The 14,231-nt window shown below is 51.1% G+C and overlaps 2 protein-coding genes across 3 annotated transcripts; one reads left to right on the top strand and one right to left on the bottom strand.

The window, feature by feature from the left end:
- Positions 1–3,320: 3,320 nt before the first annotated feature.
- LOC113212343 (DNA-directed RNA polymerase II subunit RPB1-like) lies at positions 3,321–8,272 on the top strand. Its single transcript, XM_026431000.2, has 3 exons — positions 3,321–3,369; positions 6,699–7,253; positions 7,351–8,272. Exons 1-3 carry the CDS (start codon positions 3,367–3,369, stop codon positions 7,747–7,749), a joined length of 957 nt encoding a protein of 318 aa, XP_026286785.2. The 5' UTR covers positions 3,321–3,366; the 3' UTR covers positions 7,750–8,272.
- Positions 8,273–10,575: 2,303 nt separating this feature from the next.
- Positions 10,576–12,725, bottom strand: LOC113212350 (uncharacterized). 2 transcript variants are annotated; one of them, XM_026431007.2, is made up of 4 exons: positions 12,515–12,725; positions 12,229–12,402; positions 11,416–11,580; positions 10,576–11,323 (listed from the first exon to the last, which is right to left on the bottom strand). In XM_026431007.2, the coding sequence occupies exons 1-4, from the start codon at positions 12,587–12,589 to the stop codon at positions 11,156–11,158; spliced, it is 582 nt and encodes a 193-aa protein (XP_026286792.1). In that variant the 5' UTR covers positions 12,590–12,725; the 3' UTR covers positions 10,576–11,155. The 2 variants fall into 2 exon arrangements, with proteins under 2 accessions (XP_026286792.1, XP_026286794.1); XM_026431009.2 differs by having other exon boundaries at positions 12,506–12,725.
- Between the last annotated feature and the right edge of the window lie 1,506 nt (positions 12,726–14,231).

The raw sequence follows: 14,231 nt of genomic DNA on the forward strand, positions 1-14,231 counted from the left end.
CCTCCCTCCCGAGTGAGTGAGTGAGTGAGTGAGTGAGTGAGTGAGTGAGTGAGTGAGTGAGTGAGTGAGTGAGTGAGTGAGTGAGTGAGTGAGTAAGTGAGTAAGTGAGTAAGTGAGTGAGTGAGTGCGCGGTGGGAGAGCTCTCCCATAGGCCACGGGCGGCTCCCTCGCAAACCCAAGAGAGCTTTTGTTCTGGACGATCGCGCAACAGGGCAATAATGCTCCACAACGCAAGCCGTGGCTGGCTGGACCTCCCCCCATACGGCCTCCGCCTCTTCGTCATGGAGGTGTCAGGGTGCAGAGAGACGCACCCCCCCCCCCGGCATCCCTCTAAGAAAGTTGAAATGAGTAACCCCACCCCTCCCCCAGACTTTGCTTCCTTTTGGTCGGCTCTCTGTGTATGAAGTTCGGTCGAACTCAGTTTTTGCTCAAGCATATCCCTCCTAGCATCACGCTCCAGCTCCAGCTCGCCCCGCCCCGCCATATGGCACACACAAACTTTGAAGTTGGGCGTTCACAAACACCGTGAGTTATAAATGCGATCAGGTTTTTCTCGGGATTGGGCAGGAAGCACTTTTCCCATCATCGCGGCATTATAAACATAACTTCGTTTGGGACCGTTCGATATTAATCCATCCTTGGTAAGTAATAACCTGGAGCGCGGGCCATCGAATCGTCTAAAAATTAATTTAAAAAATAACAAAAATCTCATTGCGAATTTGCTTGCCTCTCTTGCGTCCCGACCCCTCCCGTTGTTTGAAAGCGAAAAGACGGCTCCCGTTGATGGACACGTCTCCCGCCGCCCGGAGCGTCGACAAGGTCCGCGCCGTGGACATTAACACCTCCACTAACGAGCTAAACATCCATCAATCCTGATTCGGCCGTGTTCTATTAATATTTGGACTGCCCGAATAAAGTCGTGTGTGTTGTAAATTACGAAAACCCCACAAGAGGCAATAATCAATCCAGGAAAAAGGCGCGCCATTAAAGTTTTTTAATAAATCAGATAACAAAAGCGCGCGGCAGAGAGTGTTATGGCGATTCGGTTCGGCTCGACGCGCCGCTCGGCCCGGGCCAACGGTGGGTGTGGCTCTTAATTAGATGGCGCCAACAACTGCGGGGTGGGGGAAGAGTGAATGATTCCGTTGCAAAATGAAAAGGAAAAAAAAGAAGACAAAAGGTATACATCGGAGACTGTCATGGTCAGGACGGTGACTTTGGGTGGGGCTCAATGTGGACGACCAAAGTAGTGGGTGGAAAGGGAAGTGATTACACTCAGTCACTCACACACTCAGGGGGGAGGGAGGGAGGGAGGGAGGGAAGGAGGGAGGGAAGGAGGGACGGATGGAGGGACAGGAAGGAGGGAGGGAAGGAGGGACGGATGGAGGGACAGAGGGACGGAGGGACGGAGGGAGGGAAGGAGGGATGGGGCACACACACACACACACACATTCGTCGGTGGGGTGGAGGGACACACAGAAATGTTCACTGTAAAAAGCTTACGGTGAATTTCACCGTAAGCTACGGTGAACCCCTGCAGCACCGTAGCCTACGGTGTATGTCACCGTAGGCTACGGTGAATATCACCGTAGGCTACAGTGAATTCACCGTAAGCTACGGTGAATTTCACCGTAGGCTACGGTGAATTTCACCGTAGGCTACGGTGAATATCACTGTAAGCTACGGTGCTGCAGGGGGTCACCGTAGCTTACAGTGAAATTCACCGTAAGCTTTTAACAGTGTTGTGAGCGCCAAAAATGTCATCAAGCTCTCTTACTTGTGTTGGGCACGACTATCACTTTACCCTTTTACTTTTATCCGCTTGTTATACAGTACTCTTCCTTGAGTCACGCCACACAACTTAGCGTTAAGTTTGTGTGATACAATGGCGTACAATTGCCACACATTTTGTGTCGTGTGGCGTCGCCACTGCCAAACACACAAAAAACCAAAAACAAGGTTGGACTCAAAGGAGGATTTAATGACTTTAAAAAGGCATTAAAGTTAGTATCCCGAAAAAAAAGGCATGATACACACTGAATCTGGATCTATGAAACTTTTATCACAAAAGTATGCGCTGACTTAATTTTGTGATTCCTCTGATTTATCGCTTTTCTAGACATGATTACTTCTTATCGCAAAAAAACATGCAATGAAAAGTAAGGCAAAGTTATCACAAAAATAATATGATAACCTTTCATCGCCAAGTTTACTGTATAACGGGAGCTGGTATTTGCGTTTATCACAAAAACTTATGCGATAAAAAATTAACACATTATTTTTGTGATAACTTTTCCATATACTTTTTATTGCATTTTTTTTGCAATAAAAAGTTATCAGGTCCAGAAAAACGATAAATCGAAGGAATCGCAAAAATGGAGTTATGGCAGAAATGAGGTTTAATTTGTCGCAATTCCAGATTAGCGCAACTGTCCAAAATGTGCTACGTTTTAACGCCTTTGGGAACTTTCGTGCCTCTACAAAGGCATAACAATTTAACATCCCAAGGCAATAAGGAGCCAAGTCCCGACTGTTTTACCAGTACGTCTTTACTTTGGAAGATGAGTCTTGTTGTATCTGTGGCGCATAAAGGAATGGGCAGAGTGTTAGAGGGCGGCAAAAAAACTGAATGTTTCAAAAGTTAGGGGAGGTGATGCTACACACTGTAAATGGGTTGGCGTCTTATGACGCCAAAATGTTGCGTCTTTTAGGATTTGGCGGCATAGTACGCCAAAATTTTGCGTCATAAGACGCCGGAATTCGGTGTCATAAGACGCCAATATTTTGGCGTCAAAAAACGCCAATATTTTGGCGTCAAAAGACGCCAATATTTTGGCGTCATAAGACGCCAATATTTTGGCGTCAAAAGACGCCAACCATTTACAGTGCATGCAAAACTAAAAGTTTTGACGCCTCACTCATCTCATCCGACATCGGGAAAAGGTTGCACCACGCTATCAAAGTTCAACAGAGATCTCTCATGGGAAAATGATCCAAAAAGTAACCTTTTTGCAAAATGGTCTCTCATAGCAAAAATTTTGAATTGTGTTTCCAGAAATGAAATCTACACGTCCAAACACACTCAGTGATGTGCCACACTGCCAGTTTTTTTGCCACCCTCTAGCCAGAGTGTCAGTCGGTGCCCTATCCTCCGTGTGTGCCGTGTAGTGGTTGGAGGTCGGGGCGGGGTGGCGTGGGAGTCGCCCGTGGAGTCCGTGGTGGAGTCTCCATGCACCCCCCTCCAACTCCCTCCAGGTGGACTCCGGGCTGGCTCACCGGGCGACTCATATAAAAGCGCCGTGGAACATGGTTCTCCTTCACGTTTGTTTCGCCGACGAGAGCTCAAGCACAGCCAATCCCTGCGCAATGGTAAGCAGCGGGATTAAATAATGAGTGCGCTTTCTGGATTATTTTCTGTGGTGCAAGTGTGTGGAGGTGTGGGTGTGTGGTGTCAGTGTGCGTGTGTTTGCGCGTTTATCCTGGAGCTCCGCCAAAGGTCAAGTATCAATCAAAATCGGGTGCATAGTTGTTGTTCTTCTAAGCTCGCTCCCCCCTTCCTCTCCCACCTTTTTTTTCGCACAGTATGAAGTTCTGTGTTGCTTTACATTGGAACCGTCGCGTCTTGGCGGACCTGGAGAACATGGACTTAAAACAGCACTACCGTAGACAACAATCTCCCCCAATCTCCCAAAAGTTCGTATTGTGATTTTATTATTAAATTCTAATATTATATACACTGTTATTCAGGGAATGTGACGTCACATTCGTTTCGATGTGAAACGTGTCACATTCGTTTGAATATTGTGTCACATTCATTTGAACGTGACTTCACGTGAATTTGTGCTCAAATAGCACCAGGCATTGGGCGATTCACGTTTAAACGAATGTGACACGACATTTAAACGAACGTGACACGATTCACAATAAAACGAATGTGACGTCACACTCGTAGAATAACAGTGTAAACATTGATCGCTCATATCGCTCGCTCTCGTAACGCGGCCACATGCGCAAGTTGTTGTCATAAAAATAGGTTGTAAAACCACAAAATTGTCAGTTAACGTCAGTTAACACTTTCCGTGCGACGGGTCCACACCCGTGGACCCACAAAATGGTCCCTTCCGTGCGGCGGGTCCACATTGTGGACCCGTCGCAAATTTTCCCTGTAGTGCCAAGGGCCTAACCGAGTATTCTATTAGGTTTTAGAGCAAAAAATATTTTTTCGAAAAAAAAAACCCTCCACCTGTGGGTAGATGCGCTTAAAAAGGGCCCCGCACGGAAAGTGTTAACGAGATTCATTGACATTTTATATCACTACATTTTTCGATTAGCAACACCCAGAGAAGTAGAGAGTTCTCAACCATGGCATGGTTACTTCGGGGACAAACATAATATGGTTATAAAATTAACAATCATACAGTTATCAGAACCATGTATTAGTTCTCACGGTCAATTTATTGTTGCCGCAACCATCACTACTTTATGGTTGTCCCTAAAGTAACCGTCCGATGGTTGCTACAGCTTTTCATCTTAAGATGAATTTCTGGGTGAAGTACGAGCATCGGTCAAGTTTTATAAGCAGTCATAACTTGAATGTTGTATTTCGAGGTAGTTTTGTAGTTTTCAAACCCTTTAGAAAACTGCTGTATGTATGCGTTATGTTTTTGCTGTATTCCCCATTCGTTCTCTCTCTCTCTTCCGCCAGCCTCGCTTCGCTCCCCACCGCCATGCTTTCGTATTGATGACGCTAATTAGGCGAGTGTTAGTTTCGCTATGACAGGGGGATACTGCAGCCAGGGCCGCGCGGCTCCCCTCCCTGGCGCAGATCAGACGCGGTCTGCGTGTCTGCGCTCCACCCGCGGCGTGCGAATGCTGCTCCCAAGTGTGTGCGTGTGTGCGTGTGTGCGTGTGCGAACGACCCCTATCTTCATTCCTCACCGTCTCGATAGTGAGACCACCTCCCCCCTCTCATTCTCTCTCTCCTCGCCTCTCCTCTCCTCTCTCTCTCTCTATTTCTCCCTCTCTCTCTCTCTCTCTCTCTCTCTCTCTCTCTCTCTCCCTCCCTCCCTCTCTATCTCTCTCTCTCTCTCTCTCTCTGCACACACATGTGAGCAGTACGATAATAGGCCGCGCGCACGCGGTATCGGTTTTTGATATCGATACATTATCGACACGCGATACTCTGTACACATCGATATAATCGAAATGGAAACTATTGATGTGGTTGGTGTTGCGGGCGCGTGGGCGGCGCGGGCGGACGCGGCGTGCAGCAGCGGTTCACCCTTCGAGCCGTAATCCGCACAACGGCCGGGCGCTGCTGCCGCCGCTGCTGGCGGACGTCGGCGGCGTTCCATATCGCAATTTAAGAGTTGCTGTGCATTGTAACCCGCCTCCAACCTCCGCCTCCACCGCCTCGATGTAGGTTGCGTTGGACCGCGCGGCCGCCGCCGTGCAGCGGGCGCGGCGGGCGCAGCGGCCAGGGCAACACTCGGCTCGCAATATGCACTGTTATCCGAGTCATATCGGCCAGAGCCTCGCGCAGCGCCGGACCGCCGCGGGGCGTCGGACTTGATAATAATAATAATAATAATAATAATAATAAACGCGTAGGAGATTCAGGGTTCAGGTGACACACCAGACGTTATTTTCACGCTCCGCATAAAGCGTCCCGCAGCTATAATTATCGCGTGCTGGGAACTCTCCCTGCTCTTGACAAGCTTTGCGAGTGAACAACATTGTATTCGATCACGCGTGCTGCGCCTGTGTCGAGCCCACATTGAAAAGGGACTCCATGCATCGCTTTGGTGAGTGTTTTGTGCGGCGAGGCGGACTCCGTGCACTCTGAGCGCAGCGCTGCGAGCCGGGGCGGAGCGGGCGGAGCCAGGGTTTCAATAGCGGCATAAAGTTAAATGCCACGTACGCAGCGCTGCTGCCGCTGCCGCCGCGGCCTCTGACTCTCATCGGGCGCTGACGCGGGGGTCAGGAGGCGCAGCGAGCACCGGAGGATAAAACACTCATTAAGTGTCGTACTCGATTTACGACGAGCAGCTTGTGTGATTGCAGGAACAGCAGTAGAAGCTGTCTTTAGGGGACGAGGGCGCCTGCTCGGTAGGCACTCCCGTCGAGCTCCCGTGCACTCCAGCGGGTCCGGTGGCCTACTCTACAGGCGCTTCCCTTCAGGGTAGCGGTAGGGCGCCTGGCCGGTAGGCACTCCCGTCGCGCTCCCGTGCGCTCTCGTGGGGCTGGTGGCCTACCCTACAGGCGCTTCCCTTCAGGGAGTGAGGGAGGGCGCCTGCCCGGTAGGCACTCCCGTCGCGCTCCCGTGCACTCTGGTGGTCTACTCTGCGGGCGCTTCCCTCCAGGGTAGCGAGGGCGCCCCGCCACGTAAAGGCGCTCCTTTACATATCATACTTGTCGTCAACCAGTAAGAGAGGAAGGAGGACTGGCGGTGAAAGAGACGGCCGTCAGGGGGAGCGCCGCGGACCGGACAGCGGCCTTGCCCCGCCCAGCTCCGCCCCGCGCAACTCTAGACCCAGCAGCCTTCACGCCAGTCATGGGATACAACAAAGTCAAGCGGAGCGGCAGCGTCGGATCAATTTACTGACATTAGTACAGTTTTCACTCCGGCCGGCAGAAGATTTTCCAATGGCGCCGTTTACAAAACTAATTTTTCCCGTTTTCGTTTATTTCCGTTATAGATGAGGCTCGTCGCATTCTTCGTATTGGTGGCCGTGGCCGTGGCCCAGGAGGAGGACGGCAGCTACGACGCCAGCAAGTACGAGAACCCGTACGCGTACAACGAGCAGTCAGCCGCGCCCCAGTACCAGCCGCAGCAGTACCAGCCCGAGGCCGCACCCCAGTACCAGCCCCAGGCTGCACCCCAGTACCAGCCCCAGCAATACCAGCCCCAGGCTGCACCCCAGTACAGGCCCCAGGTTCCCCAGTACCAACCCCAGGCTCCCCAGTACCAGCCCCAGGCTGCACCCCAGTACCAGCCTCAGGCTGCACCCCAGTACCAGCCCCAGCAGTACCAGCCCCAGGCTGCACCCCAGTACCAGCCCCAGCAGTACCAGCCCCAGGCTGCCCCCCAGTACAGGCCCCAGGTTCCCCAGTACCAACCCCAGGCTCCCCAGTACCAGCCCCAGTACGCGCGCGCTGGTGCCGCCCCTGCCTCAACAGTGAACGGCCTGCCTCAGACATCCACTAACTACAAGACTGAGGAGTCGCAGCGCTTCGAGGATGTCGACGGACAGGTACGCGTTTCATTTTTCTGCCTGCGTGTGAGTGTGTGCCTGCCTCTGTGTGTGTGAGTTTCTCAGTTTGCTCACCATGCGTTCTGTCTCCCTGCAGGGCAACGTTCGCGGCCAGTACAGCTACGTGGACCCCAACGGCAAGACCATCACCGTGAAGTACACGGCTGGCAAGGACGGCTTCAAGGTTGAGGGTGACCACCTGCCCCGCCCACCCGTCGCTGGCGCCGCCCCCGCCGCCCCTGCGCCCGCCGCCTACCAGCAGCCGCAGTACCAGCCCGCCGCCTACCAGCAGCCCCAGTACCAGCAGCCCGCCGCCCCAGCCTACCAGCCGCGGTACCAGCCTGCCCCCGCCGCCGGCCCCGCCGGCCCCGCGCTTTTCCAGCCCGCCAGGCCCGCCAGGCCCCAGGGCCCGCTCTCCGCCGCCGACCAGTACCTGGCCGCACCCCTGCAGCAGCATCAGCACCGGTTCGCCGCCGCCCCCAACCAGGCCTACTAAACTGACCAAGGGCACTGCGGTGTTCTGATCACCGTCGACTTGCCTGAACTCTCTCTCGCTCCCGAGTGCCGCGCGGGGGCGCCGGACTGAACTCCCTCAGATACGGGGGTTTAGTCCAGGCCACCCGCCCTGCAGGGGAAGGGGGACCGTCCAAAGGGGACGCTCCCCCTCCTCTGCCCCCCTCCCCCGCCGAAACGGACTCCTCGCCTCCAGGCGTGATGATGCATCTAAGGGCGTTGACCCCTCCTCCTCATGCCGACTGGACCAAGCTCGAGCTTTTTTCTTCCTCGAGCATCTTTTTACATGACGCCATTCTGTGATAACCGGCCTCTCTAGTGCCGGTAACTTGTGCCACTATAGCTCCTCGCCCTGCGTACAGGGGGCGCTGCGCGCATGGCTGTATGCGCGCGTGAGTGTGTCTGTCTAGTGTGAGTCTGCAGAGAAGACTGCTTCCTTTTGTGTTTTTAACTTTGCAATATTGAGTGTTGATTTATTAAAAAAAGAAACAAACTTTGCCATAGAACGCTTGCTTACAGTTAGTTGTTTATTTTCGTCGCACAATTACCTCCAGACCACTTCTTCATACACGTAAAGCACAGCCGCCATCTATCATACATCCCTTCCTCCGCTCGTGTGTGTGAGTGCGTCTGTCTGTCTGTCTGTCTGTCTGTCTGTCTGTCTGTCCGTCTGTCCGTCTGTCTGACTGTCTCACTCCGTTTGGGCGTCACTCTACGACTTCATGGGCGTGTTGACCTCCACGGCCGCAACCAACTCCACCAGGATTCCGACGACAAGGAAGTTCGCTCCACAAGACCCGGCGAGACACGGACTTCCTCTTCATATGCAAACCTAACCACTATAACGCGCGCGGCCAGGAGGGGAGGTGATTGAGCCAGTCGAGTCACGACGATTAAGGTGGGCCGGCCGGTCGGCGGGGGCCGCCAGCTGCTCCCAGGGTGTCCGCCCTCAAACATCGTTCTGAATCTCCCGGGTCACGTGTCACGGGTGCGCGCCTCCCGGGTGGCCCGGACGGCGCGCCGCGGCGTACCGTACAGCTTTGCGACAGAAGGACTGCCCTGGGCTAGCTATGGACTCGCTCCGCAACCACAGAGGTGGTGCCGGCCCGCTGCAGCTGCCCCAAGCACCACGCCGTCGGCGTGACCTTGATGGTAGATACCAGGCCGTGCCAATAGTCCCGCCAGCTGCAGCGGCTGGAGCGGCGGGCGCTGGGAGTCGCCACGGCGGCGCCAGGGCAGCACACCAGCACCAGCGCCACGATGTGCGAATGCAGCGCGCGCGTTAACTAACTGGGGCGGGGCGGCGGAGCGGGACGAGGCGGGGCGAGGCGGGGCCAGGCTGGGCGAGGGTGGGGCGAGGAGTCTGGGCGCTCCAGTCGCGCCCGAGCCCAGTGTGGAAAACATGTCCCGATTCATCAGAGGGAGAGAGGGAGGGGGTGGGGCGAGAGCCGGTGCTAGGAGAGAGAGAGAGAGAAATTCCAGCGATTTTGCAAATCGCGCACGTATATATGTGCCTGTCTTTACGCACACTATCCAGCTGCCTCTTTTCGCTCCACGCCCTGTGGGAGCCGAGCGCGTAGAGCCGGCCGCTCCGTCATTACGTCGGCGTTTGCGGAGGAGAGGAGAGACATTGACGTCAAAACAGACAGCGCGCCGCCTAATCGGGGAGCATCGAAAAGCGCCGGGCCGACCCACTGAGTCTGGTTTTGCGATACTTTTAATTCAAAACCATGCGATAACTGGTGTTTTGCGATTCCCACGCTAAAGAGCATGATAACTCCAAAAAATGTGATGAAAGTATCACATTTTTGTGATAAAATCATCACAAAAATTAATTTTTTACTGTTTTTGTGATGATTTTATCACAATAATGTGATACTTTTATCACATTTTTTGGAGTTATCATGCCCATTAGCGTGGGAGTCGCACGGATTTCAGTGGCTGCGCCCAGCTGACATGACAGGTCACTGGGCGGGGGCCGGTCCTTAAACGCACGCGGCGCAGGCCCGGACGATAAGCGCCACGCACAGTCCCAAGCCCCTCCGCGCCACTTCACGGCCCTAATGATACGAAAAGCGACGCGTGCATTGGGACAGTCGGAAGGTGTCAGTGACTATGCACAAAAGGAAACCTAAATTAACAAACCTAACTCAATACAGTAAATCAGTTTTGATATTATCTATGCATCTAACTGTCTATTTTCAAAACTAGAGGCAAGCCTAAACTGACAAACCTAATTCAATACAGTAAATCAGTAACGATATGATCAATTACAGTCTTTTGTGGAGTTTTCAATTTGGGAGCTATGGCGATTACGCTTCTGTCTCTGTCTCTTTCGCACTCGTTGAGTATCAGTTGGTCCGTCCAGGGTACAAGCGGAAAAAAATAAATAGAGCCGTGAATTTGATAGACCGTTTTGTGAGGTGGGCTGACTGAAAAAAAATGTACAAAATGAAACAGGAAAACAGTTAGGGTGCAGGCGGCCTGGAGAGATTCGCCGCGCTATGGGTCGAGTAGTTCAGTGAATCTGGTGATCGGAAATAAGAAGTAAAAAGTACAACACTACAAACATCGAAATGGGGCAGTAAGAGTGTGAGAAATGTTTCATAGAAAATAAACGAGCGTGTCCGCCCTTCCTCGACAGGGCCGGGCCCAGACGGGCCTGCTTGCCGTGCCGGCGTCGTTTGGTCGTTGCACTTCGTGGGCAGTTTTGAAGCTTGTTGAATTGTTGCAGCTTCGTGGGCTGCAAGAAAACTAAGAGGGAACATGTCGCAAATAATTAACGCCGTCATCTTTATCTATGCATATATTCAAACATTTCCGTCATGTACATCATTCCCCCATAGACTAGAGCTGTGTGAGTCGAGGTTTTTACCTAATAATCGAATCTCAAATATTTATCTTCGATTCGGATCGAAAAAAATTTGGAATCGAATCAGCCAAAATTCGAGCCCAAATCGAATCGAAACAAAGTCACACGTATTTTTCACACACACGTTGCGCGGTATTTTTAAACTCATTTAAATTGGTCCTGTACCGTAGATGTACGACGACAGTACAACGTGTGGTGCGGGCATATAGTGCGGTGCGGGGGCCACGCTTAAGACCCCAATGACCCCAATGCGATGCGATGTCCAACCAACCCGATTTGAAATTTAGAATTATTCGATATTGAATCAGGCAAATTAGAAATCGAACGAATTCGAATCTGGTTCAACAGGCGGAGACTGGTCGACTGGCCGCCGTTTTTAACAGTGCAAGTACAGTGTTAACAAACAAAACGATATTCGACGGGGTTGCTATGCCCAGTTTCAATCATTATTTCTGGACCCCGCGCAACAGCTGCGAGGGGCTCGAACAGCAATAAACTAACCATAAACATTGTAGTACTACACGTGGCCGCCGGGTCTCGGAACTACCCTAGAATTTGCCACCCAGCATGCGTATGTGTTTTCAGCTTTGCCAATCAGGACTCTAAACCTATACTGTCCATAAGGTATGACTGGAACATTAGGAGAACCCCAGTCGACTGTGCCATTATCGACCTCGTAAACTCTCTGTAAATAAAAGTCATCACAGCTTTTATAATTCTTTCGGGTTTGAATACCTAATAGTATGACTAGCTCTCACCAGCAGTCTTAGTACTTACAGGTTTAAAATGCCTTGCATCTTTATCGTCTCCCATCTTGAAAAACCGCTCGTAAAATCCGGGAATATTTTCTTTAATAACCCGATATGCATTCTTTCTAAAATGGCAGACAAGGGCGTTTTCCTTCCATTGGTTATTTGACCGAGTGTCCCCAATTATTTTAATCTAGAAGAAAAATTCCGTTCGTAATAGTCGATTCTCATTTCTGCCCTTTTCCAACGCCTGCTCTTATAAATATGGGGCACCCAAAAACTCAAAAGTGTGTGCCGTAAAGTTTTACACACAATATTGTGTGACCATTAAACACTGCACTGGAAAAACAAATGCACTAAACAACACCTTTCCTGGGGCATTAAAGTCAAGGGCGCAGTTTAGTGCCTTTCCTGGGGCACTAAAGTTTCGTGCCTTTCCAAAGGCACTAAACTTGTATGGAACTTAGCCAGCTAAAGGTGTGAAAGGTCACATTTAGTGCCTTTCAAAGGTAGGGATTCGCGCCTCTGTTTTACCAGTGTGGATGCAAGCAGTGTGTGACCAGTGGAGAAAAGTTTAGCACGTGTCTGATTGACCCCGCTCAGTTTTGTGTTCAGATGGCCAACATAACACACGCACACCTTTGTGTGTGCCACTTCGACAGTCACTCTGAACAGGCGCGGTATTAGGGGGGGGGGGATCGCCCCCATCGTGTCTAGTGAGCCGCCTGAAAGGTAGGCAATTTGTGCCACAAAACCCATCACCCGTCACCCGGACCTTATACCGCGCCTGACTTGAAGTGCTTGCCTTTTAACACACATCTTATTATTTGCAATGTCTTACCCAGCAGTTGTTGTCAAGAGGATCAGTTGCAATCGTCACATTACCCGTCAGGCGTTGCAACTCGTTAGGTTTAAGTGGGTTGTAGTGACTAGCACGCAAATACCATGTCCAGCGAAGCGAGTGGTTGTCGGGTTCACACATGTAAAAGCGTTCGGCGTAGGAAACGAATGGCCCCTATTCGAAAAAGAGATGTGAAACCTTTACTTGCCGTTGAGGCCAGTGTTGACAACACATGTACAGTCTACATTTTAAATTAACATTCAAAAAAGGTATTTACCTAACTCACTATAATAGAGTGGATGGATTTGCCGTGGATACCCGCCAGGCACATAAGTGCTAGGGCCGTGCGTATGACTGCCATGTTGGATGATGTAGCGCAGCACTAGAGAGGCTTGTTAATCAGGCTGTGGTGATGGGCCCTGGGCCCCGCGTCGAGACCTCCGTGCTGCGGATATGCGCGGCCCGCTCTGGGGACCCGCTCTCGAATCGTGCCAACGCGCAGTGAAACAGAGAGAAACATGTCGATCGACCCTCGATAGGCGGCAGGATTTGAAACGGCGATAGCAAACGCAGTAGGCCTACAACAGATGTTCTCCCAAAACAATAACGCATCCATGCAACACAGGCGTATCAGAAAGCGGTCGCTGGACAAAGGCGTCGGAAAACGGTTGCCGAACAACGACGTAGAGATGTGCGAACATGTTCGAATTCGAACGAACTCGAGCGAACCAAACACAATATTTATTTGTTCGACACTGAACATGAAGTGTTCGAGCACGATCTGTTCGAAAAATAACGTCTTCATTGTTCGTTGTTTCAAGGCGTTCTCAAAAACTTGTCCCAAAGAGCGTCGCAGAGGCGGAAATGAAAGCGACGACGAACGGGTGACTGATTGAAAATAATTATGAAAAGAGAACTTTTAGGGATGACTGTTCGAGCACTGTTCGTTCTGATATGAAGACCTACTATGGCTAAGGTGTTCGGTTCGGTTCAAATTGTTTTTCGAAATTTCTGTTGGTGTTCGTTTGAATACGAACCAAGAATGTTCGCACATCTCTACAACGACGCGGATCTGCTTTTTGATAATCTGGACATGACACACTTCACTTGAGAAGCCTTTAGCTATTCTCAGAGAAATCACATCGTGTTGGGTGGGTGTTGTCTCTTTTGAATCACGATGTGTGATGACAATTGAAATAGCGTTTCACTGAAAACGGTACAACGTCTGTGTGAGATACCTTCCCTTCGATCAATGCGAATTTGTTCAGTGACCGCGCTTTCTGATCCGCCTTTGTTGCACGGATGCGTCGGAAAGTATTTCCGGTGTTCATATCTCGTTGACAGCCGATTGGGTAGCGCCTCGCGTGAGGTGCGAGTAAGTCGTGCATGCCACCCAGCGCGACCTCCCCCACACCTAACACATAATTGCTCGACAGACCATTATGTGTCTCTATCCGAATGAGAGGTGAAATGTTATATTTCCAACACCAGTTCCCCAACTAGTTGTTTATTCCAGCTGAAACTGCTAAGGACGCGCCCCAGTCACTTGTGAAAGATATCCCCGTAAATTTGCAACATATTTTGTAATTTTCATGAACAAAATATGTTGTAAATTTACAAGTGCCCATTCTTGCTCGTCGTCGATCAATTGCACGTCGATAGAAAATGTTTGTCATTTTACAATTCTGAATTGTAATTTTACGATACGCAACAGGGAAAGTTTTCCTGTAAAACCTACAACTATTTCACACAGTGAGTAAAAATGGGGTGTTCGCAGGGCGCGGACGCTTTCGTCCTGCACGGTAAAAAGAATGTCTTGAAATCCCAGGAAATTCAAAACAGAAAGGCGGACTGAGAAATAAGACAAAGGGTCAGAGAATCACGCATTTCTCATACCCCGACAACGGTTGTTGGTTCCGCAAGTTTCAATTCCGGTTCACGTCTTCCTTCCGGTCCTGCGGAATTCAATGAAACACCCTTTAACAAGTACCTGTCGGGGGGGG

The sequence above is a fragment of the Frankliniella occidentalis genome, unplaced genomic scaffold (genome assembly GCF_000697945.3).
Source record: "Frankliniella occidentalis isolate FOCC.00 unplaced genomic scaffold, Focc_3.1 Scaffold223, whole genome shotgun sequence".
NCBI classification, from domain to species: Eukaryota; Metazoa; Arthropoda; class Insecta; order Thysanoptera; family Thripidae; genus Frankliniella; species Frankliniella occidentalis.

Bases quoted from the DNA above. Each gene is read 5' to 3' on its own strand.
- LOC113212343 (XM_026431000.2), top strand. The intron at 7,254-7,350 runs GTACGCGTTTCA...GTCTCCCTGCAG, and splicing joins TCGAGGATGTCGACGGACAG to GGCAACGTTCGCGGCCAGTA.
- LOC113212350 (XM_026431007.2), bottom strand. From the start codon at position 12,589: ATGGCAGTCATACGCACGGCCCTAGCACTTATGTGCCTGGCGGGTATC. The intron at 12,403-12,514 runs GTGAGTTAGGTA...TTTTTCGAATAG, and splicing joins AATCCATCCACTCTATTATA to GGGCCATTCGTTTCCTACGC. The intron at 11,581-12,228 runs GTAAGACATTGC...TTTTTCTTCTAG, and splicing joins CTCTTGACAACAACTGCTGG to ATTAAAATAATTGGGGACAC.